At 41.3% G+C, this 26993-nt stretch overlaps 1 protein-coding gene across 1 annotated transcript in view; it reads right to left on the minus strand.

Annotated features, from left to right (window-relative positions):
- Window positions 1–26665, minus strand: part of LOC149804204 (alpha-(1,3)-fucosyltransferase fut-5-like) — a 77511-nt gene extending 50846 nt beyond the window's left edge. The window contains exon 1 of the mRNA XM_089937901.1: window positions 25999–26665. Coding sequence (XP_089794027.1) covers window positions 25999–26478 — 480 coding nt within the window. The 5' untranslated portion in view covers window positions 26479–26665. The remainder of the gene's footprint in view (window positions 1–25998) is intronic.
- Between the last annotated feature and the right edge of the window lie 328 nt (window positions 26666–26993).

The following is a 26993-nucleotide window of genomic DNA, read 5'->3' on the forward strand; positions in this document are numbered from 1 at the left end:
AATAGGGTTACTAATACATGAATTATACAATAGGGTTACTAATACATGAATTCTACAGTAGGGTTAATGAGACATAAATTCTACAACAAAGTTAATGATACATTAAATCTACAAGAGTACTAATGATTTTTAAATTCTATGAAAGCTTTATTGATCCATCAATTGTATAACACAGTTACTAATACATGAATTATACAACACGGCTGCAAATATATGAATTCTACAACACGTCTACTGATACGTGAATTCTACAACACGGCTACTAATACATGAGTTCTACCACAAGGCTAGTAATACATGAATTCTACAACAAGGCTACTGATACATAAATTCAACAACAAGGCTATTAATACATGAATTCTACAACACGGCTACTAATACATGAATTCTACAACAAGGCTACTAATACATGAATTATACAACACGGCTACTAATACATGAATTCTATAACACGGTTGCTAATACATGAATTCTACAACACGTCTACTAATACAAGAATTCTACAACAAGGCTACTATTACATGAATTCTACAACAAGGCTGCTAATACATAAATTCTACAACAAGGCTATTAATACATGAATTCTACAACAAGGCTGCTAATACATAAATTCTACAACAAGGCTATTAATACATGAATTCTAAAACACGGCTACTAATACATGAATTCTACAATATGGCTACTAATACATGAATTCTACAACAAGGCTACTAATACATGAATTCTACAACATGGCTACTAATACATGAATTCTACAACATGGCTACTAATACACGAATTCTACAACACGGCTACTAATACATACATTCTTCAATAGGGTTACTAATACATACATTCTACAATATTGTTACTAATACATACATTCTACAACACGGCTACTAATACATGAATTATACAACAAGACTACTAATACATGAATTCTACAACACGGTTACTAATACATGAATTCTATAACAAGACTACTAATACATGAATCCTACAACACGGTTACTAATACATACATTCTACAACACGGCTACTAATACATGAATTATACAACAAGACTACTAATACATGAATTATACAACAAGACTACTAATACATGAATCCTACAGAAAGTCTGCTGATACGTGCATTCCATCGAAAGTAGTGAATGGGGTCACCCTACGGACAATGGGAATTAGCATTACAGGGACCCCTGGGTCACTCTACGGACAATGGAAATTTAACATGGCGAAAAATCGTGGGTCAATCTACGGACAAGGGGAATTTAACATGGGAATAAATCGTGGGTCACTCTACGGACAAGGGGAATTTAACATGGGATTTTTTTTTAAATTTTAAAAAAAATTTTTAAAAAAAAGGGGTAGGCAATTCAAAGACTATCTCTTTTCGAGATATATGGGGGCCCTGAAAAGGGCCTTTGGGTTTATGTTAATATGCCCTTAACATAAAGGGCATCTGCAACATCTTCTTCTTCTTAGGCTTCGTCGAATGGTAGGTCCATAAACTAAAACTCTTTTCAGGCATCCTTGCCTCTCCACGTAAATTCTACGTATCCATAGGCTCGTGTCGGTCCTGTTGACAACGGTCCACTTGGATCGGACATACATGAGCATGTCCGTCCTGAACATCATCGTTGACACAAGGGTTGAAGATTCAACGTCTTTCCACATGTTGAGGCTCTTAGAATAGGTGAATCAATGCAGTGAACGGCGCTTATTTATAGGGGCGGAAAGGATTGAAACGGATTGAGTTCATTTACCAATCCGAACACGCGTTACAGAATTCAGTCAGCTCGCATCCAATCCGAAGAGAGCAGTCTGTGACGTCACGTAGTCAATATAGATTCGCTAGCGCTTGTGTGCAGTCAATCTATGCGAGACAGTGATTCAACATGACGGAAACTCAGAAAACGATCCAGTGGGGTGCACCAGCAGGGGAGACTGCCCAAGGGAACCCGGACTTACTTTCAGAAGAGGTGAATTGGGATTTTGTGGATTTTCTCTCCTCGCAAGAATTTGTTCCGGAACCTTCGTTACTTTCTTCATTACCGCAAGTGGAGAATTTTAGACAGAGACAAAAGGAAGAATTGGAGAAATTTATACAACGACAAAAGGAAGCGGAACAGACTTTTCTCCTACAGCAACAGCAACAAGAAGAAGAGGTAAGAAAAAAGCAACAGCAACAACAGCAAGAAGAAGTAGCAGCAAAGAAACAAGAGGGTGAAAATCAAACGGTCACGGTACTGTTGGACATTTTAGCGGAGTTAAGAAGTCTGAAACAAATGTATCAGACTTCTTTATCACGACCGAAGAGAATACGACCTTCCCGAGCCAAACACGTCAACCCTGTGACTAAGCCTACCGTACCACCCTTAGTGATTTCAACCCAATCATTATCATCATCAACATTACGCAGTCCAGAAGTAGGCCTTGGCCGTGGCAAAGGCTTAAGGCAGTTAAAATTGATTGCTTAAACTCACCCCTACACCATGAAGAAAAAGGCCCTTTTCAGGGCCACCCACATTTCTCGAAAAGAAATACAATTTCAATTTGCCAATAACTCAAAAAAAACTCACCCATGTTACCCTTTTAATACGTGTCTGTGTATGAGTGCGTGAGTGTAGCTTCTTATTTTAAAATCACAACTCAAAGACACTTACCTTATATCATTCATTTATTCTTTTCTCCATTTTTTACAATCCAATTCACAATTTATAACACAACACTTTAATAAAAAGTTCATTAATTTCTTCTTTTCTCCTTCTTTAGTCTCTCGTTTTTTTGAATTTCTTCACCGTCACACTCTTTTCCTCTTCTTCCTCCTCCCTTTCTTCCCTTCTTCTTTTTTTCTCCTGTTTCTTTTTCTTCACCTGTCTTCTTTCTTCCTCTGAAGAATCCCTCTCTTCCTCTGAAGAACCCCTCTCTTCTTCTGAAGAATTCCTCTTTTCTTCTGATTCCTCTTGTTTCTTTTTGGGGCAATCTGGAGACCAATGTCCTTTTTCTTGACAATAATAACAGGTATCTTGACTTTTGTCTCTTTTATCCCCTGTTTTTTTTCTTTTTTGACGGTCTGGACACTCTGAAGACCAATGCCCTTTCTTCTGACAGATATAGCAAGTATCTTGACTTTTATCTCTAAAGGAAGGAGAGTAGTCCGTAGGCTGGTCTGAAGAGAATTTTCTAATGACCCCTCGCAAAGCTCTGACGAAACGTTCCATCTGGTCAGTCTCTTCCATCGTTGTGCTCGGCTTGAGAGTGAAATGAATAGTGAAAGGACAAGACACACACCCTTTTATATACGCTGGTCTGCTATGACTATAAAGTAGTTTATGGTGTTTGAACTTGAGTCATTTGACTTTTTGCTTTCAAGATGAAACGATCCCATTCATTCGAGAAGAAAGAAGAAGAAGAAAGTAAGAGGCAGAAACGTGATCTATCGCCTCGTACCAGGGCTGAGATCTTGGCACAAATTCATGCCAGTGATTTTGAAGAGGACATGAGTGAACCAGAATCCGAACCCTCTAAACCAAGTTCATCACCCTTAGTTAACCCTGAAAAATACTATTCCATTCGAGAGACGGAAAAGCGCTCCTCTAGAAAATTTAGAACCACGGCTTACAAATACACGGTGAAGTTTAAAGATTTCAAGGCTGAAGTACCGTTAGAGAAAGCAGAAGGGTTCATCACCGGAGTGTGGGATTCTCTGCTCACTGCACTCAAGCGACAATGTCAACCCAAAGAAGACGATCGCTTGAGACTTTCCATACAACACGACGGTTTGAAATCCCCTGTTTGGATCGAGTTTAGCACCCCTGCAGAATTAACTGCTTCCAAAGTCATGGACAAGATTCAACACGTACAACAATCTAATGATCAGTTTGACATCACCGATGGTAAAGCCACACTGGACATGACCCACGTCTCTCCTCCTCAAGGGACAGGACGCAAAAAGATGTTATTGGTGGACGACCTTCGCAACACCAAAACGAGTCTCGTCCGAATTAACAACCCTCATGACCAGATGTGTTTAGCCCGTGCCATCGTGGTGGGACGAACCTATGCCAACAAGAACGACACGGTAGAATGGAAAAGAACCTGGGACACTATTCAACGTTCCGACCGAGCCAAACAACGAAACGAAGCAGAACTCCTGTTACAACAAGCCGGACTGCCCAAAGACACACCCTGTGGCATTCCCGAGATGCAAAAATTGCAAGATGCCCTAGCTCCACGATACACCTTGAAAGTGCACCCTCAAGAAATGCGCGGGCCTCTATTGTTTCGAGGCCAAGATTTTAAGGACAGAAAATACATTCACCTTTATCATCACGATGACCATTTCGATACCATTACCAGTATCACTGGATTCCTGGGATATGTTTATTATTGTGAGAAATGTGACTATGGTTATAATAATCGAGAGCAACACAAACATTGTGGATGGAAATGCTCAGGATGTTTGGCCTCTCCACCCTGTCTGAGCGAAGAACCAGTGCCTTGTTCAACTTGTCTGCGCACGTTTGTCAGCCCTGCCTGTTACCAACAACATCTGAAGACGCAAGGTTCACAGAAGAAATGCGCTTGTCAACTGCTGAGATTGTGCCCTACGTGTGGACAAGGCATACGTACCAATAGTACCAAGGCACACGTATGTCGAGGAAAGAAAAAATGTCACATTTGTCACCACATCGTGGACTTGGAACACGAATGCTACGTGCAAAAATACCAACCCCCACCAGAGAAAGAGGACGGTCACAAGAAGAAAGGCAATTTCATCTTTTTCGATTTCGAATGCATGCAAGAGACTGGCATTCACATTCCTAATTTCTGCGTGGCTCATCGAGCGTGCGAGAAGTGCATTCAAGAACCTATCTTCAGTCATTGCCCTCACTGCAGCAAGATTCCTGGAGGACGTGAAAAAATCTTTCGGGGACCGAACACGCTAGCCGATTTTGCACAATGGGTCTTAGACCCCATCGACAAGACGTGGAGCCAAGAGGACATCGAACGTTACGGAGATTGTCATCGTCATGCCACGGTGATGGCTCACAATTTCTCCGGATACGATGGACAGTTTCTTTTGAGGTACTATACGGAACAAGGCACCGAGCGTCCTAAAGTGACTTTGAACGGAGCCAAAATCATTTTCATGCAAGTGGGACAAGTACAGTTTAAAGATTCGATGAGCTATTTGGCCATGCCTTTGAGTCGAATGCCTAAAACGTTTGGAATGACAGAAATGGCTAAAGGGTACTTTCCACACTTTTTCAATACGGAAGCCAATCAACACGCCGTTCTACCCCATTTACCTGAGGCTCACTATTACGACCACGACAACATGCGTACCGAACAACGAGAAGCTTTCTACGCTTGGTACCAGGCTCACGCCTCGGACCCTTTCGACTTTCAGGAAGAAATGCTAAAGTATTGTCGTTCCGACGTGGACATTTTACGGCGTTGCTGTGGAAAATTTCGAGAACTGTTCATGGAACACGGAGGGGTCGATCCTTTGAAAGAAGCTTGCACCATTGCCAAAGCGTGTTCCTTAGTGTATCGACAACGATTCATGCCTGAAAACACCGTGGCTGTCATCAGCCCTCAAACGACCAACTTTGTCAAACGTCAATACTCGGTCAAAGCCCTACGTTGGTTACATTACTTGTGCGACAAGGAAGACAAGTGGATTCAGCATGCCCGCAACGGAGGGGGTGAAAAGACCATCGGAACATATTCGGTCGATGGCTGGGACTTAGAAAACCCCAAGATCGTGTACGAGTTTAACGGTTGCTTATTTCACGGATGTCCCGTCTGCTACCCTGACCGTGGTACTAAAAATCAGTTTTTGCAACGAACCATGGAAGACTTGTACCAGGACACTTGTCAGCGACGCCTAAAGTTAGAACAGGAAGGATACCAAGTGGTGGAAATGTGGGAACACGAGTACGATCACCGTATGAAAACCGATCCCGAGTTTAAACGTCTCGTGGAAAGTTACCAGTTCATGGACCCGCTGAACCCGAGGGATAGTTTGTACGGAGGAAGGACCAATGCCACCTGTTTGCTGTACCAAGCCGACGAAGAGAAAGGAGAAGAAATCAAATACTTGGACGTGTGTTCGCTGTATCCCTACGTGTGCAAATATTGTCGCTTTCCTGTAGGGCACCCGCAATTGCTGACGGAACACATCGACCTGGTCAACATTCGACAATACGAAGGCTTGATCAAGTGCAAAGTTTTGCCTCCCACGAACCTATACCATCCCGTCTTACCTCACCATTGTCAAGGCAAACTGATGTTTCCCTTGTGCCGTACTTGTGCCGAAACGTGCAACCAAGACCAGCCTTGTCAGCACAGCCAGGAAGAACGGGCCTTGACGGGAACCTGGGTCAGCGTGGAATTGTTCAAAGCTCTGGACATGGGATACCAACTGTTAGAAGTGTACGAAATTTGCCACTTTCCCAAGACACAACAGTACCGCAAGGGTGACCCCACGCAGAAAGGCATTTTCGCAGACTACGTGGATGCCTTTTTGAAACTGAAGCAAGAAGCCAGCGGCTATCCTTCCTGGTGTCACACTCCCGAAGACCAAATACAATTCAAAGAGAAATATTACGAACAAGAAGGTATCACTTTAGACCACATCGAGAAAAACGAAGGCAGGCGATCGTTTGCCAAAGTGATGTTAAATTGCTTGTGGGGTAAAATGGCACAACGACCGTGTTTACCCAAGACGGAATATTTGACAGAACCTTCCCGCTACTTCCAGATGATTCACGACAAAACCAAATACATGAAACACGTGGACGTCGTTCGAGAGAATTTGATCTTGGTCAATTACGAAGAAGATCTGGACTTTGTACAAGACGACCCTTTTGGAAATGTCATCATTGCGGCTTACGTGACAGCTCATGCTCGCTTAAAATTGTACGAAGCTTTAGAACTGTTAGAAGAACGCGTCCTGTACTTTGACACGGACAGTTGCATTTACATCCATCACCCGATTCAACATCACCCTAACATCGAAGGAGACCGTTTAGGAGCCTGGACAGACGAGCATCCCGACGACAAGATTCTAAGTTTCGTCAGTGGCGGTCCCAAAAATTACGGCTACGAATACCGGGACAAACAAGGAGAAGTGCACACGACGTGCAAAGTGAAAGGACTGACTTTGAATTATCGTACCAGTCGAGTGGTCAATTTTGGGGTATTGAAAGAAGCCTTGCAATCGGGAGAGGATGGAAACTTTAAAGTGACCACCTATCAACCGAACAAGATTGTACGTTTACCCACTCACCACATCGTCAGTCGGCCCTTGGAAAAAGTCTATCAAATCGTGTACCAGAAGCGAGTTCGACTTCCCAATCATTTCACCTTACCGTATGGACACGTTGGTATAAAACATTGGTTGTAAGAGGATAGTTACCCCACCAGAAAGATGACTTCGCCACAGCAAGAATCGAGTGAGAAACCCGATGAGAACTCCAAGTTCAAACCCTACCATTTTCCAGTCTTCTTACCTGACTATTGTGATTGTGCCCGTCGATTGGACACGTTTCAGAAATGGCCTACGGATAGGGAAGGATTATCTTCTTCGCATGTTTTAGCTAGAACAGGATTTGTCTACTTGGGACCTGAGTCAGGATTGGGATACGAGGTACAGTGTTTCGCTTGCGGACTGAAGTTACGAATGGATCTATGTATCTATAAAGATTCAGCTATTCTGGAGCATACTCGATGGTCTCCGAATTGCCCTTACCTTTCTATGGCCTTTCCACCCATCACACTACGGTACAATGTTGACGGTACCTTAGAGACGGTACCTTCCAGAACAGGACATAAAAAACGTAAAAAAGGAAAGATGTACAAGTTGGAGACTGCATTGAGACTAGTATAAAAAAGGGGCTATGGTCAAGATCGATAGTTCATTGTGACTACCAAGACCGAGCGAACAAGATGAATACTTTGAAAAAGACATCGTTTCAGTTTGGGGATTGTAAAAAAGTTGTATCTTCCTCTAGTGTGACTAATACTGGATGGATAAGACCCATGCATTGCGACGGAAAATGTCCGGAAGGAAACTGCGATTGTCCATGTGGTTACCATTGTAATTGCGTAACGGAGTTTGCAGACGAGTGCGATTGTGAGCCTTGCGATGGGACCGATGCTGTACCTTGTGACCTGAGCGATGCCGTAAAGCATCATGGGAACTTTAGTACCCCTACCCCTATCATGGAAAGTGATGCTGTGCGTGTCAGACCTGTGGGATGCGAAAGTGATGCTGCTCGTCCTCTTGGACATTTTACTGGGTTTCGTTTTAAAGGGGAATGTCCACCTTCACGTCTACCCCCTTACGGATGTCATCCAGCCCTGAGCAAACTCCTACCCATGTCACTCAACCCTCATCGAAACGAACCTGTGAAAGACGAATATTCGTTTCCTGTGCGTTTGTCGGAATACTGCGACTTTGAAAATCGTCTTCAATCGTTCAAAGGAAAATGGCCAAAGTATCTGGGAGGACCGACCCCCGAAGAATTAGCCAGAGCCGGATTTTTCTACTTGGGCGAAGGAGATAAAGTCAAGTGCTTCAGTTGCGGTGTGTCACTTCACCACTGGGAACCGCAAGATTCGGCCTACGTAGAACATGCTCGATGGTCACCGAATTGTCATTACTTGCCCTTAGTGGGACCGAGACATTGAAGTAACTTCTTACCATAATCATCTGTTCATGGATACTTTACAAGAGAACATTCGTGCTTTGCCTGTGGAGTTGAGAGAACGCATTTATCGAGAACTGGTCAAAATACAAGTTAAACGTAAAGAACAATTGCATCCGATACGTCACCGGTGTTTGAACCACTGGTACCTTCAGGCTATACAAGGACTGATTCAATTGAAAGTGTTCCATTGGACAGACATTGATCAACGACCTCCTGGTTATAAAAAGGAATGGTTTGGTATTGACGATTCTATCTACTACATTGTAAACGTACTGCATCGAATTCCAGAGGAAGAGTTAACGAATTACCAACATCTTTCACGCAATGTCAACTTGGTGAAAGAGGAAACTTCTGAACGAATTGTAATGTGTAGATTAGTGACTCAACGATTTAAATTTGACACTGAAGTGAAACCATGTTTGTGCAAAGAGTACATTTCTTGTGTCAGACCAAAGAGGATTTAGTATGACCTATTCATGGATACTTTGCTAGAGAACATTCGTGCTTTGCCTGTGGAGTTGAGAGAACGCATTTACCGAGAGCTGGTCAAAATACAAGTGAAACGTAAAGAACAATTGCATCCGTTACGTCACCAGATCTTTAACCACTGGTACCTGAATGGTATAAGAGAACTGATTCGTCAGAAATTGTTTCAGTGGTCAGACATTGTTCAACACTTTGAGGTCGCTAATGATCGACATGTTCATGATTATGGTTACTTCGAGATTCACCTAGTGCAATGCATTGAGGAAGACAAGTTAAAGGATTACCAACATATTTTACGTGGAATCTACTTAGAGGAAGAGGAAACACCTAAACGAACTCTGACGTTTCGGTTACAGTATGCAAGATTTAGATTCCCTACTGGAGAACGAAGATCTCTGGCTAGAAAGTACGTCTATTGCATCCGAAAAAAAGAGAATATAAAAAGAGGCTGCCATGCCACGGTTTATGTCACATGTCATCCAACAGATTCCGTGGAAGGAACTCAATGACCATATTCAAACCGTGGATCATTACCATCAATTATTACAACAACTATATCCATTCAATTTTGGACGACAAGTGGTGTGTGTCTTAGTGACTTGTTTTCTGGGATTTCGTTTACCAGCCGATTCTTTGTGGACTCTTTACGATCAGTACTTACCACCTCCATGGCCTTAAATGGTCACGAAAAACTCCTTTTGTTCAAAGCCTTGCGTTTTCATCTGGATACTTCTCGACCTCAACGGGAAAAAAAGATTCGTCAACTTTTAGCGACCCAAGACGTGTATGACGATGTGTGTGTAGCTTGTGACTTACACCCTCATTGGACAGATGTTCGTGATTGGAAAAAGGGGGGTTTTGAGGCTTGGACCCAAGAAGTGGCCCAGTATGCACAAGAGTTGTTCAAGGAAAAAAGTTACTTTTCAACCCGTGTTAGTGACGGTGCCAGAAGAACCCGTCACCGAGAACAACCACTCGCTTCAGGACAGGACTGTCATGGACATGCCTGAAAGGTCATTCCGGGAGGACACTTGTGTGACAATACCTCATGTAGAGACTGTAAGAACATTACACACTGTCCCTAGGACATCTTGGTTAACCAAAACATGTTGTACAGACACTTGTTTATATTCCACTTTGATCGCTTTGCTGTGTTTTATATTCCTGTACATCACTATTTGGGTTGTATGTATTTTTGTCTTTCGTGTTCATGTTTGAAAAAAAAACATTCAATAAACGTGTTCTGAAAAAAGTATATAAACTCTTGTCTTGTTTGTTTTTCGTGTCACAAGTGACATTTCTCACACCATGGCTACCTCTACTATCTCTGCTCCCTCTTCCTCTACTGTCAAAGTCATCGACGAACACTTAGATCGTGCCAGTTGGGAGGCTTTGTATCTTCGCCATCCCTTTAACATGCTCATTGCTGGACCTAGCGGTTCAGGCAAAACCGAATTCGTCAAACGTTTGATCGAACATAAACATCATTTGATCGATCGACCCCCTCAACACATCGTGTGGTGTTACAAAGAGTGGCAATCGGCGTACAACCTCTTGCGAGAAAGTCAAGGCGATTCCATCGTGTTTGTGGAAGGCATTCCTAAAGAAGACGATGGCATCGTCTCTGACTCCCGTCTAACCCATTTGGTCATTTTCGACGACATGTTAGGAGAAGACGAAGAAGAAATTAAATTGTGGTTTACGCGCAAAGGGCATCACCGTAATGCCAGTGTCGTTTACATCACCCAAAATTTGTTTCAACAAAGTAAAGCCCATCGCACCATCAGTCTCAATGCGCATTACGTGGTCTTGTTTAAAAGCCCTCGAGATAAATCGCAAGTGCAAGTCTTAGCCAAACAGTTAGGAACGCCTTGGCTGACTCAGGCGTACGACGATGCCACTCAAACGCCACACGCCTATTTACTCGTCGATTTGAAACCTACGACCCCCGAGGATTTGCGATTTCGTACCCACTTGTTTCACCACTGGTGCCAAGACGGAGGGCCTGTCCTGTACACGTCTCCGTCCTCGACTTCATTTCACTCCTCCCATGAAAAAAATCTATAAAAACCTCAGACCCTTTTTCGTCTGTCTCACACAGTGTGAACATGACGTCCCTTCAGTCGCATCTTCCCGTCAAATTGATTCGTGCCTTGTATGGCATCAGTCGAGAAAAAGATCCACAAACACGAGCCCGTGTCTTAGAAGCTAGTCTCAAAGAAGTCTTACGATGGTTCACGGTGACGGCACGTCAATTACTCCAAGGAATCATTCAGATTCCTCATCAAACCCAACGCTTTTTCGATCGAAACAAAGTCGCTTTGGTCCAACTGGCCGATCCCCGCATCGACACTCAAACCAAAAAACAAATCATTTTGAAACCTGGAGGGAGCGGTACTCTAGGAGGGGTCATCATTCGCTCACTCTTAAGATGGGATCCTAATGCCCCCAAAGTTATCCCTAAGACAAAAGTCCAACGAAGCCCCAAGAAGAAAAAGAAAAAGACCAAGTCCCCAAGAAGAACTTCTCCAGTGGCAGGACCCTCCTCTTACCAGACACCACCACCATCACCCCGGAAAAAGAAAAGAAGCCCCAAGAAAAAGAAACAGAGAAAAAGTCCTCAAAAAAAGAAAAGTCCACAGAAGAAAACTAGTCGCAAGAGAGGCACTTCGGCCAGGACGCAACCTTACACTCGCAAGCCACGACCTGCCACAACGTCTCCGGCAGCCTCACGTTTGTCCACTTCTCCGTTGATGTCACCAGGAACTGAAGAGTACTTGGAGACGTTGATCACACCAAGAACTTCTCCGTTGATGACCCCCAAAAGAACTTCCCCAGTGGCAGGACCTTCCAATTTAGTGGCAGTGGCTGCTGCTCACAAAGTACCTTCTCCCAAAATCAAAGTTCAAGAAAGATCGGGCATGTTACAAAGTTTACTGGATTTGTCCAAGCAAGAACTGGCTCGATTTAGTCCGTTGCGTACCCCTGCACGACGTGTCATGCCTGTCCTCAAACTGATAAAACGTAAAGACAATCAGTGGCGACGAGTTCCAGTATAAAAAGACCTGTGACCAAGTCGGGGGTATCAGTGAACTTGTAAAAGATGTCACCTCCAAGAAGCCACAAAAGAAAGAGACAAAGGCAGACGCGTCATCCGACAAAGCGCTTAGCCAAGCATCGACGTTACCCTAAAAAAAGACACAGTCGTTCCAAGAAAAAGAGGCGTCAACAAAGGGGAGGATTCCTTGGCGATTTTCGGAAAAACATTGTCACCTTTATGACAAAGCGATAGTCCCAGAAAAAAAAGATAAAAGGGTGTGCGTTAAGTCATCGACGTTAGTGTCTGTTCGGTGAATGTCCCGGAACCCACAAGCAAAAATGTCACCCTCCAGAAAACCCCAAGGAAAAAAAAGGAAAGGACTGCCACCACGTTTAGCCAAACATGGGGACCTGTTATCTGTCCTGTCCAAAGCTTCTCCACCCCTACGAAAAAAACTCATTCAAACGGCCTCCAAAGAGGTCATCGATACCGTGTGCGAATGTTGTTTGAACGTTTTGAAAGGCACGATCCCTTTGTCCAAACACCAGAAACAATGCTTAGGCAAACATCGTCACGTTCTTCGGAAAATGGTTCAAAAGAAAATTCCCATTCGTCAAAAAAAGAAGATGTTGGTCCAACGTGGAGGCATTTTACCTCTCTTGTTAGGCCCCATACTAAAAGGAGTCTTGGGAACCATGTTGGGAGGACTGATGGGAGCAAGATAAAAAGGCCTTCGGAAGTCCCAAGATCTCAGAATTCATCCCTGACAACCCCATGGAAGGACGAAAACTAGCTTTAGTGCCTTACAAACGATGGATGGAATACCATCGGTGGCAAGAACAACGCACCCCGCATTTACCTCCCAATCCCAATTTGAGCGAGATGTCCCAGTTACAACACGAATTGCAATCCTTGATGGATCGCCAAGATTTGTCCGAAACAGAAAAATCGCAAAAGTATGGTCAACTCTTGCAACGACTGCAACTCTTTCACCAGAAAGCTTTAGACGAAACAGCTTTACCCACTCTAAAAGATTTTAAGACCTTGATGAAAAGTCCAGCACCATCATTACCACCACCACCACCACCACTACCATCCCCAAGGGTTACCAGAGATGCTACCCCACAAAGACCTGAGGAAGAAGAGATGCGCGAAGTGTTTCAAACACCGTCAGCAGCTCCCATTTCGAGTAAGATTGCAGGATCCTTGTTGACCCCGTCCCCCACACCCCAACGAGAAGAAATGAAAGCTTGGGTTAAAAAGATGATGTCCACGCCTTCTTCGACAGAAGTGAAAAAGAAAGAAGGGAAACCAGAAGTGAAAAAAGAAAAGAAAACCAAAGTCATTCCATTGCCACCTCCACCTCCACCACCACTACCTTCGACTTCTACTCCCGTAGCCCATCGGACACGTAAATCCGTTTCCAAACCACCCTTTCGTCCCACCCAAAGTAGCATCACCGAAGAGTGGGTGACTTATTAACACACAAAATAAAAAATGGAAAAAGTCTTAGCCAGCATTTACTACGATCCCTCGCATCCTGCAGGTTACGCAGGAGTTCAAAAATTGTATCGTGCTGCCAAAACGCGGCTGAAAAGTCTCCGTTTACCTCAAGTGCAACGATGGTTACAAGAACAAGCTACCTACACTTTACACAAACCCATTCGACGCAAGTTTGCCAGAAGTCGCACCCGAGTGGAAGGCATCGATCATCAATGGCAAGCCGATTTAGCCGATGTCTCTCACTTGGCCAGCTACAATCGTGGTTACAAATATTTGTTTTGTGTCATCGACGTCTTTTCCAAATTTGCCTGGGTCGTACCCTTGACTTCCAAATCCAGCAGTGAGTTAGTGCGAGCCCTGCAACGAGTGCTGAAACAAAGCGGTCGTCACCCTCTTCGATGGCAAACGGACAAAGGCACCGAATTTCTGAACCAAGCTTTCCAAAAAGAATTAAAGAAACGTGACATTCATTTTTTTACCACCGAGAATCCCGAAACCAAAGCCAGCATCGTGGAACGTTTTCAACGCACTTTGAAAGAACGCATGTGGAAATATTTTACGCATCACCACACTCTGAAGTACATCGACATCTTACCACACCTGGTGCAAGCGTACAACCAATCTTACCATCGAAGCATCGGACGTGCCCCGCAAGACGTGACTCCCGACAACGAAGTGCTGGTGTTCGAGCGCCTGTTCGGTACGTCCCCGACGAGGGCTGTCCCCAAGAAAAGTGGAGAGTTGACCGTGGGAGATTGGGTGCGCATTGGCAAAACCAAACGCACTTTCGACAAAGGTTACTTACCTAACTGGACGACCGAACTGTTTCGCGTCACTGGACGAGTACATGGCCGTCATCCTGCCGTCTATAAATTGGAAGACATGAACGGAGAAGTACTCAAAGGAACGTTTTATTTGCCCGAGTTACAACGTGTCACCAAAAAAGAAGACGACGTGTACGACATCGAAAGCATTCTCGAACGCAGAACCCGTAAAGTGGGCAAACGACGTGTCAAAGAAGTCAAAGTACGTTGGAAAGGATATCCACCCAGTTTCGATTCTTGGATCGACGCTTCGCAAGTCATCGACTATAAAAAGAAGAAGTGACCATCATGCCCTTTCACACAGCAGACGCAGCTACGTCGACCAGTCCTTCTTCCCCTAGTTCTTCTGTGCAAGATTTACAAAAACAACCCTTGTGGGTGTGGTGTGGAGAACGTGTGCCTAAAACGCAAATCGTCTTTTTCTGCCAAATCTTCGTGGTGTATTGTGTCATCGGGGCAGCCATCGCCAATTTGAGTTTGCAACAAGGAGACAAACAATTGTGGACCATTTTATTGAGCAGTTGCATCGGTTACCTGCTTCCCAATCCCTCCCTGAAATTCTCCTCGAACGGGAACGTTGTGTCCAGTGCCAGTGCCAGTCACCACTCCAACAACCACAACCAGAACCCCATTTTGGGCGGAGACACACCTCTGACATCCACTAATATTCCCTCGGACAGCCACAGAACTCTGGAATTATGAGTCACCAAAACCAATTTTACTTAACCTTACCCAGTGACAGTTCCATGGAGGTGTTTCCCCACAACACGTTGTGCTGTTACACGGCCAAATTACCTCAGGCCATCCCCTTAGATCACGAAGCCCATTGGGAAGTGGCTTTAGTGGAAATCATTCACCCGACCCAAGTCCTCAATGTCCTTCCCAATCAAAATTTTTTTAATGTGGAAGTTCATGACGAGTCATTGCAACAGGAGTTGAATAAGAAAGTCACGTATGACAATAAAATCTATAATGAGAAAACTCAAAAATGGACCTACCACTTTTTAATTCCCCCAGGTTATTATTTCAGTGGTCAACATTTGGTCAACGTCATAGCTGCCAAGTTTAATGGCGTGTTTGGGAAAGCTTTGGAGCATGCCAAAATAAGTGTCACCATGGAGTACCACAAAGTAGCTCGTCGCTTCTCGATGAGATTTGAGCGGAGTAAAATCATGTCCATTTTATTTTGTCCTGAATTGTTTGACATGTTGGGCGGAGACATGAACCTGAGAATGACCATACTCAAGAACAACGAATTACCCATCGTTTACGACAACGAGTCTTTTAGCAAGTTGTTTCGTACCCCAGTAGAACTGAACCAAGGACTGAATTTGATGTTCGTGTACTCCGATGTGGTGGAATACAACGTGGTGGGACACACCTCCGTGCCGTTACTGCGTGTCATTCCTTTCAAAGTGGATTCTGCCGCAAACGCTGACGAGGAAGGTGGAAACACTTACCACGTTCACCGCGAATTTGTCCATCCTCATTATTTGCCGGTCAGCAAGTCGTATTTGGACACGGTCAACATTACTATAAAAGGAGATTTGGGACAAAATATTCCATTCACCAAAGGAAAAGTCACGGTGAAACTCCATTTTCGAAAACGGTTCTCTCACGATTCGTAAGCAAGTCATGTATCCAGTGTACCAAGGGGTTGCACGACAGCGAGGACACGGTTTAGGAGATATGTTAAAATCGGCCTTTCGTTCGGTGGCCCCGGTGTTGAAACCGATGGTGACACGCGGATTGCACGCCTTGAAAGATGCGGCACTGACACAAGGCAAAGAATTTCTCCAAAACGTCATCATCGACAAACAAAACCCTAAAGAAGCCTTCATGAGGGCAGGCAAAAATGTCCTGCTGCAAACGGGTAAAGACATTTTGGGCCGACGAGACACACCTATAAATGCCCTGCACGCTACCGAGTCAGGCATTCAGCAAGGACAAGGCAGAAAGAGACGACGAAGAAAACACCCTTTCACCAGACTTCAAGCTAGAAAAGCCAAGAAAAGAAGAACCGTTCGAGACTTAGACGTTTTCGATTATTGAGACACAGAAAAAATGATGCACCGAGAGTCATGTGCTTGTTCCAAGACGGAACTGGATATGTTTGCCATGCCCCCCACCATGATGACGATGCAAGAATCCCAGTGGGTGGAATTTCATCCCGTCTCCTCTTTGACGGATTCCGCTCCCATCGAGTTCGAAATCAAAGGACAACCCGAAGATTACATCGATCTGAATAGCAGTTACCTGTATTTGAAAGTCAAAGTGATCAAAACTGACAACACCAATCCTGGAGCCAATGATAGGGTAGCGCCCGTCAACAATTTCATGCATTCCTTGTTCAGCGAAGTGGACTTGTACTTGAATAACAAACTGGTCAGCAGCAGCATGGATACTTACCCATATCGTGCCTACTTGGAAAATCTCTTGACGTACGGAAAAGAAGCCAAGAATACTCATCTGGATGCTTGCGTGGTATGGAAACCTGACACGGCAGGTGCAGGCACGTTTAGCGACACAGCCCTGACAGAAGATGACAATCCTCACAATGTGGGGTTTAACACACGTAGAACTAAAATTTTGCAAGGACGTAGTTTAGAACTGATGGATCGTTTGCATTTGGACATGTGGTTACAAGAAAAGTATTTACTGAACGGAGTGGATATTCGCCTGAGACTGAATCGTAGCACTGCCGCTTTCCATTTGATGGCCCATGCCAACGAATACAAAACTGTTATCCAAGAAGCCAGACTTTACGTACGCCGTGTGGAAGTGTTACCTAAAGTGGGAAACGACATCAGTCAGACGTTGAGCAGAACGACCGCCAAGTATCCCATACGAAGAGTGGAAGTGAAAACGTTCACCATTCCTGTTGGACAGCGATCCATGATCGAAGATGATCTGTTCCAAGGACAGTTACCCAAGCGTTTGATCGTTGGTATCGTCAGGAATTCAGCTTTCAATGGACTTCATAACGAAAATCCTTTTGAGTTTCGACACTCTAGCGTGTCCAAAATCGAAGTCAGTCGTGACGGCAAGACCTTGTGTACACGACCCTTTGAGCCTAACTTTGCCCAGAACAATTACTTGAGATCGTACTTGTCCCTGTACGAAGCCACCGGACAGTTAGGAACCAATACCAGTCACGGTATTACGTACGAAGATTATGCAGGAGGCTATGCTTTGTGGGCCTTTGATTTCACTCCAGACCAAGGCAGCGACGAGGGACATTTCCACCCTATAAAATCTGGCCAGATTCGTGTGGAAATTCAGTTTGCAAATCGAGACCCTGCTGATCCAACGTTGAACGTGATCCTGTATGCAGAATTTGACAATACGATAGAAATCAACAGTTTGAGAGAAGTCATTCTAGATTACTAGAAGCCATGGAAGACTGTTATCCCTCTTTACCTAGTGAAGAAACTTTGGAGATGAAATGTGAGGAGACCGTGGAAGAAGAAGAAGAAGAAGATATCATGATGAAGTCGAGATGGCCAGAACAAGAAGCCCATTTAGTCTCCTGTTTTGCCAAACACTTGGTCGACAAAATAACAGAATTGATCAAGAAAAATTGCTATGGATGTCAAAACGATCATCCCAGTCAAATTCAACACGATAAATGCCTGATGTTGAGTCAAGAAGAAAAATTGGACGAGTATCTGGACGAAGCTTGGAGTCTCATCTCAAACAAAGACGTGTTGCACCAGTGGTATAAAGACTTGCGTGAACATTCTTGTCCACCATTAACCACTCAAGAGATCCATCGTATCGAAGCTCTCCTGAATCAGAGTGAGGAAACAGAACGAATAACCGTTTATTCGTCAGACATTTTCAAGCAAAAAGTCAGGATCGAATTGACGACTTATTATTACCTGTGGTGAAGAAGAAGAAAAAACACAAAACAATGGATACCTGGGAACTTTATTACCTTTTGAACCACAGTTCGTATACGGCTTCTTGGAATCCTGTCGTCTGTGCTAAAGATGAACTCCCTCATCGCAAACCTAAAGACCATCAAGCTTACGTGATCAACACGGACGAAAGTCATCTCCCAGGAACCCACTGGGTAGCCGTCTACTTTCCTCAAGAAGGATGTGTGGAATATTTCGATTCGTACGGATTGCCCCCTTTGGAAGACGATATCATCGACTTTATGAGAAGAAATGCTCAAACCACCCGATTCAATAACGTGAAATTACAAGGCACAGATTCCTTGGTGTGTGGACAGTACTGTGTGTATTTTCTGCATCATCGCAGCCTGGGCTATTCCTTAGAACATTTAGTGACTCATTTTGATCCTCGTTCTTCTGCTAGAAACGATGTGAAAGTAGATCGATGGTTTTGTGACCATTATGCTTATCTTTTGTCTCAAGCTAGGAAACGTAGTGTCCATCAATGGCCTAATGATTTCCAACAGTGGAAATCACAATTTCATTCACAACGTTGTCAGCCTTGTTTAAAGTAGATCGTCCATTGAGAAAAAAAGTTTGTGATTTGAAAAAATTATTTGATGTTATAGTGTTGGATTATTGTTAAAAATGTTAGAGTTGTTATTGTTTAGTGTTAAGTGATTTTTGAATAAAAATGTTGTGTTTTGAAAAAAATGCCTTTGTGGTTTGTTTAGCTATAAGAATGTTGAATTGATCCTCTTTCATTTCTTACTATCCCTCTCATGACAATCACTGAACGTTGCGAATCGAAAATCGTGTGGGGATGTTTTCCTTCACGTCCGCGCTTTAACTTTAAGAACTGGGTTGTTCCCAGTCTAACCATCCATTGTCGACTCATCCTCCTAAGAAGATGTGCTCCAAACTAGCTAAGCTCAACGAAGCCTACGTGAATTTGCATAGGGTCAGACACAGTCTGATACCGAAGCCAGAAGAAATAGAGAATGTGAGAATGTTAAAAATCACTGAAGACCTGATAGAAGAGCTCTTCAGAGAAGAAGTGAACAGGGAAAAAGAAGAATGGACAGAGAAGTACAGACTTCAGAGACAGCAGCAACAGCAGCAACAACAACAGCAGCAGCAACAAACTGAAGCTGACAGAGGCTTTGTCGATTGTCGTATCGACACCAAAGAATTCTTCTTCTCTTTCCGAAGAAGCAGACCTATCGCCAGAAAGTCTATCCTCAGAGGACATCGCATTCTTAGAAACTAAAAAAGAATACCATAGCAAACAAAAAAAAAAAAAACAGCCCTTTTCAGGGCTACCCAATACTCTAGAAAAGAAATAACTATTAATTTGCCAATGTGTAGGTAGAGTAGTGTGAAAATAAACACTAACTCTTTCTTAAAAATGTGAGGGTATGTGTTTGTGTGATTGTGTTTGTAAGTGATAAAGTAGGTTGGTGTGGATAGTAGATTAAAATGATGTTAGTTTTTTGGCTGCTTGAGGTGAAGATTTTGGGTTAGATTGGATTGCTTTGCGTATGTGGATAGTCTATTGAAGTGATGGGTAGCATAAAAAAGTGAGCGAGTGTTTCTTTTAGGTCCGCGCGTTGTTGATGTTTTTTGGTCATGATCTAGGTAAGATGAATTTTATGTTTTTTAGGGGATGTTTTCCTTCACGTCCGCGCTTTCACTATAAATTGAAACTCGTTTGGCAGTCCAGCTACCCTTGTTGATTGATCAACACCAAAAATGAACACGAGACTGGAGAAACTGTTGGAGCTTCATGTGCATCTGGAATATGCCAGGCGCATATTAAATGAACTGGCCGCGGAAGCCATTGTCGAGGAGGGAAGAATAAGAGAGGAGGAAAGAAGAAAAAAAGAAGAGGAGGAGAGAAGATATAAAGAAGAAGAAGAAAGAAGATATAAAGAGGAAAGAAGAAACAAAGAAGAGGAGGAGGAAAAGGAGAGAAGAAATTTCAAAATCCCAGAGAGCGAAAATTGGGATTCTGAAGCGACATATCCTGCCTCTGCTCTCTGCCCCCAAAAGGTAAAAAGTAACTGGGGGATAAGATGTGTATGTGGCGCCAGGCCTGGAAGGTGCCACCATTAACCAGGTGTCCATGAAGTTCCAAACAAAAACAGCCCTTTTCAGGGCTACCCAATACTCCAGAAAAGAAATAACTATTAATTTGCCAATGTGTGTAGGTAGAGTAGTGTGTATATAAACACTAACTCTTATTTTAGATAGTGTGAGGGTATGAGTTTGTGTGTTTGTGTGTTTGTGTTTGTAAGAGCTCAGGTATGTTAGTGTGAATAGTAGATTATGGGTTTCTTAGCGTATGTGAAGAGTATAGTTAGGGTTTTATTATATGAAATGAGAAAGTAGGGGGATGTTTTCCTTCACGTACGCGCGATGTTGGGTCATCATCTAGGTAAGATCCATTTTATGTTTTAGGGGGATGTTTTCCTTCACGTTCGCGCTTTTCGTATAAGAACCCACAGTGCTCGTTGTTCAAACCATTCTGCAAAGAATACAAAGAAGATGGCTTCTAACCAAATGGACAAAATGGAAAAATTGCAAAACGTCCTCGACAATTTAGGAATGATAGAGCAAATGTTGGTTAACCTAAACGAGGATCACTATTCATATAGTCCCCATCGAGTGAAGATGGAGATAAACAATTTACGAAAAATGAAGGTAATCATCAGTGATCTGTTGAAAGAAATAAAGGAGGAGAAGGAGGATGAAGAGGAAAAGATAAGAATAAGAACATGGAACGAAAAAATTGAAAAAGAAGAGGAAAATGAGAAGAGGAAGAAAGAAGAGGAGGAGGAAGAGAAGAAAGAAGAGAAGGAGAAAAAAAAGAAGAGAAAGAGTGTTGGAGATAAAATAAGAAGTTGGTGGAGGAAAAGAAGAAATTAGAAGAAGAAAACCCAAAGGCCCTTTTCAGGGCCCCCATATATCTCGAAAAGAGATAGTCTTTGAATTGCCTACCCCTTTTTTTTTAAAATTTTTTTTAAAATTTAAAAAAAAATCCCATGTTAAATTCCCCTTGTCCGTAGAGTGACCCACGATTTATTCCCATGTTAAATTCCCCTTGTCCGTAGATTGACCCACGATTTTTCGCCATGTTAAATTTCCATTGTCCGTAGAGTGACCCAGGGGTCCCTGTAATGCTAATTCCCATTGTCCGTAGGGTGACCCCATTCACTACTATCGAAGAGTTGCACTCTCATAGATTATGAATTTCACACTAACTACATGAATTCTACAATAGGGTTACTAATACATGAATTCCACAATAGGGTTACTGATACATAAATTCCACAAAAGGGTTACAAATACATAAATTCTACAATAGGGTTCGCTAACATATAAATTCTGCAATAGGGTTACTGATACATTAATTGTACAATGGGGTTACTAATACATAAATTCTACGATAGTGTTACTAATACATAAATTCTACAATAGGGTTTGCTAACATATAAATTCTACAATAGGGTTACTAATACATAAATTCTACAATAATGTTACTAATACATAAATTAAACAATAGGGTTACTAATACATACATTCTACAATAGGGTTACTAATACATGAATTAAACAATAGGGTTACTAATACATGAATTCTACAATAGGGTTAATGAGACAAATTCTACAACAAAGTTAATGATACATTAAATCTACAAGAGAACTAATGATTTTTAAAATCTATGAAAGCTTTATTGATCCATCAATTGTATAACAGAGTTACTAATACATGAATTATACAACACGGCTGCTTATAGATGAATTCTACAACACGGCTACTAATACGTGAATTCTACAACACGGCTACTAATACATGAGTTCTACCACAAGGCTAGTAATACATGAATTCTACAACAAGGCTGCTAATACATAAATTCTACAACAAGGCTGCTAATACATAAATTCTACAACACGGGTACTAATACATGAATTCAAAACACGGCTACTAAAACATGAGTTCTACAACAAGGCTAGTAATACATAAATTCTACAGCAAGGCTACTAATACATAAATTCTAAAACACGCCTACTAATAAATGAATTCAAAACACGGCTAGTAATACATGAATTCTAAAACACGGCTACTAATACATCAATTCTAAAACACGGTTACTAATACATGAATTCTATAACACGGCTACTAATACATGAATTCTACAATATGGCTACTAATACATGAATTCTACAACAAGGCTACTAATACATGAATTCTACAACAAGGCTAGTGATACATGAATTCTACAACAAGGCTAGAATTCATGAATCCTACAGAAAGCCTGCTGATACGTGGATTCCATTTATGGGTTGCACTCTCATAGATGATGAATTTCACACTGACTATATGAATTATACAATAGGGTTACTAATACATGAATTCTACAATAGGGCTACTGATACATAAATTCTATAATAGGGTTACTAATACATGAATTCTACAATCGGGTTACTGATACATAAATTCTACAACAAGGTTAATGATACATTAAATCTAGAAGAGAACTAATGATTTTTAAATTCTGTGAAAGGGTTATTGATTCATCAATTGTATAACAGAGTTACTGATACATTAAGTATACAATATTGCTACTTATATATTAATTCTACAATAAGGCTACTGATTCATGATTTCTACGAAATGGTTCATGATACATAAATTCTACAACAGGGGCACCAATACATGATTTCTAGAACTAGAGAACTATACAAACGAATTAAAACTCCTGAAGGGCAGCTTGAAACATCCTTAAGTTTGTTCTCTCGACTTGAAAATAAAATGTTAAAAAGATACAAATTATGTTCTTATACTACAAATAAATAAAATGTTGAATGAGACTTTTCAACTCGATAAAAATATTGGTGTTCAGGATTATTACTCCCTTATTTAAAAATGAACGAAATAAGGACCCCAAAACTGGTTTTGGATTCCCAGTAAGAAGCTGCCAGTGTAAACTGTTCACATCTCAAAAAGAGAAAAGCTACTTATGATATTTTCATTTTAACAAATGTCCAATAATAAAGACGCAAACATAGTTCCCACAAGTAAACTTAAATGTTTACCGGTAATAAACGATATGAATCTTCAACAATGAAATACCATAACCATTTACAGATTCTCACCCCAACGCCCGTCAAACCAAACACTATTAAGGAATGCTCTTTCTTCTGATAAGATCCTAGGTATAAATACGACCTCTATTGCCAATGACAACCACGTTTCTTATAATTTTGAAATTAATTATAGTTAGTTTTCTATAAATAGACTCTGAAACATGTAAATAATTAAACTATTAAAATTAAACTAGACAAAGTTAAATTTTTAAACATCAAAAGCTAACAGTGATGTCATAGCTTTGAACCTTTAAAATATTAGGATGTAATAGCATACCATTGAGTAAAGTAGCTTGTGTGAAATCCAACATGTGGAAAAAAACTTGTTTGTATAAGCCTCTTGTGTTGTTGTTTTTGAATTTCTTTGATACGAGTTAGTATATCTGTCTGTGTTATGTCCAAAATCTGACAAATTAAATATCATGGAAAAACAAATAAACAAATGTATCAGAAATGAAGGAAAAACGTGTTTGTGTGTGCCTCTTGTGTGATTATAATATTTATGTTTGCCTCTTGTGTTATTAAATTATTTGTGTAAGCCTCTTGTGTTATTATATTATATGTGTGTGACATATGTGTGATTATATTGTTTGTGTGATAAGAGGCAGAACAATTGTGCTTGATATGTCAAAAATGTAACGAAAATAAAACAATGCAAATAAGAAAGACTCCAGCGTTAATCTTAAATATCTTGTAGTAAAGAGGTGACTGCCTGGAAACCCAAATCCGTGAGAAGTACATTGAGGCTGGGATATCTCCTTAACATTTCAGAAAAAGAAAAGAATTTGATTCAGGACCCTCGGGTCAATCGCTAACGAAGATATGTTTAGATTTTATGCATTGCATTGAAACCTTTCAAGGCCGCAACCTTGTTTCACTGAAACTCTCTGAGAAAAAAAAAAATCATGTTTCTCATTCTGAACTTTTTTATTTGTTATTTTCAATAAACTTTAACGCAGGAAACCAAATTTTTCTGCTCTGAAAAACTCTTAGGCACCAAATTGTCAATATTACATCACAATGTACCCCATAGAAATCAACAGGCATTAGAGATGTTATCAGATAGTGGTCTTTTACAATGTAAAATTATGCAGAGTAAAATAAAATATATAGAAAAACATACCGACTCACATTCAGGTAAACTTCAACCAGGCAGTCGGTTTGTAATTGAACAGGTCTGCTCCGCGCAGCACTAATCGAGTATGCACGTATTCATTAATACTACATGAGCATCGCGCTCGATTGCACGATTTTATCCGTCCTTGTTTATTACACCATGCCGTTAGGCCATACGCCTTCTTATGAACGCAGCAGAAAGGATACATTGTAATTAGTTTTGACTGATAGAAGTAACTAGATTACATTTTTCTTATTACAAATATGCATAAATAATAAATCAACGGCCAGTAGAACAAACAATTCCTTATTAGTTTTCAAATTTTAACCAAAATTTAACGAAGTCCAAAAGAATTACATTTAACTTTGAAATAACATCTTGGTGTGTTACTTATACGTAACACGAAATAACATCTAGACGTATTTTATTAATACGTAACATGAAATAAGAGCTAGACGTGTTACTCATACTTGACATGAAATAACAGACATGTTACTCATGCGTAACATGAAATAACAGCTAGACATGTTACTCATATGTAGCATGAAATAACAGCTAGACGTGTTACTCAGGCGTAACATCGGCGATCTTATGGTTTCAAAAGATGAACACCAGAGTATTGTAATGTACTTATAGATAGGTAAAAAGTAATTAATCAATTGCCATTTAAAGAAGCAATTTAATTTTGTTCGCTTCGAAAACTTGACAGTCGATAATGTTTAAAAACTGTTTTGAAACAAACACATAAATATACAGGTGAGAACACGTAAAAGCATTTTCACACCATAGTTTTTCATTTATTGCAATATGCTGTATCCATAATATTAATAATTTGCCTATATGGAGAGAGAGAGAGAGAGAGAGAGAGAGAGAGAGTGCCAGGCAGGAATTGCGTTGTATACGTCTTTTCTAAACATGTCTAAAGGTGATACAAATTTTTGTAATTCGTTGTACGGAGGTAAATTTTCTTTACCCATCGTCTTGGTTTATAAGCCCTTGATTAATCCATTATATATTTTGGCGGTGTCTGCATACTTAGCCCACAATCGATATGGTCCAGTTTGTACAAAAGTTGGAAAGAATTTATAAGGAACATTATTCACTGGACATGAATTTTGAAATCTCACCTTTTAACCGAGTAAAGTATATCAACTTTTTCTCACTGTATTTATCTAAGTAAAGTTTATTTGGCAGCTAATTAATAGCGAATAATAATAATAATAATAATAAAACCGGATATAACTGTAATCGTTGTCATGTTAAAAACTCTTTACCTACCTGGTGAGGTCGACGATATGCAGGAAATTTAAAAAACATCCTATGTATTTCGGTATTTTTTCCAACCCAGTATGTATCCGAGAGATGGAATAAAACAGCGTCACTGTAGGGGACCATACCCTTATTAGTAGTTAAAATACACTTCCACGGACAACCCTCCATGCACGGCTCTGACCTTTCTCGCCAGGATTCAGATGCTTCGTTATAAAATGACGTCCACAACAATATGGTTGGTACTGAATTATTTCCCTTGTATGTGTAGTTTTCGGATGGAAAATACTTTACGTATCCTCTGCTAGGGTAAGTCCGGGAGGAATTATAAATTTCCGTATTCAGTTCTGTATTCAATAGAAGATATAAAACGCACAGAATACAAATCAGAAGAAAAGTCTTAGATTTTAATTTCATGGCCATGACTGAAAAATGTCCCTGTTGAAACTGTTTGCGTATTGAATTGAATGTATGCCGTTTCCCACTCATTAAAAAATACTCTATGTATTTCTCACACCTGTAGGATCCATATATTGGTATGTGAGCTGTGGACCTCCTTATCTGCGACTGGTCACATGAAATTTACGTGGCTCTCCTATCAGCGCCCTATGTCCTGGATACAACTTAGATTTTGAACGACGATAGTTATAGGTAGAAAGTCCAATACGAATTAGCACCCGACCTTCACGTGTCAAGACCCCGCTGGCTCTTTCACGGTGCTGTATACTTGTAATCTAACGTATTATCGTAGTACAGTCGCGACTTACTTTCCTACTGTTGTATGACCTAAATGCTGTAGAACCTTTTCCGCTCAAATATGTTTCCAGTTTGCCGTTTTTGTTTGTTTTCTTTCACAATATTTTATTAAATAATCGAAATGAGGACTTAAATGCAGCTAATAGTTTTCGACTGCTCGCGAGAAACTATTGGTGTAGCCATGTATAGCAATCAATGTTTTAAATCGGTCAAAGGTCAAATGAGCATAAAGTACCGACTACTAAAAA

This window comes from Sinohyriopsis cumingii, chromosome 2 (assembly GCF_028554795.1).
Source record: "Sinohyriopsis cumingii isolate HCF-2022 chromosome 2, ASM2855479v2, whole genome shotgun sequence".
In the NCBI taxonomy this organism is placed as follows: domain Eukaryota; kingdom Metazoa; phylum Mollusca; class Bivalvia; order Unionida; family Unionidae; genus Sinohyriopsis; species Sinohyriopsis cumingii.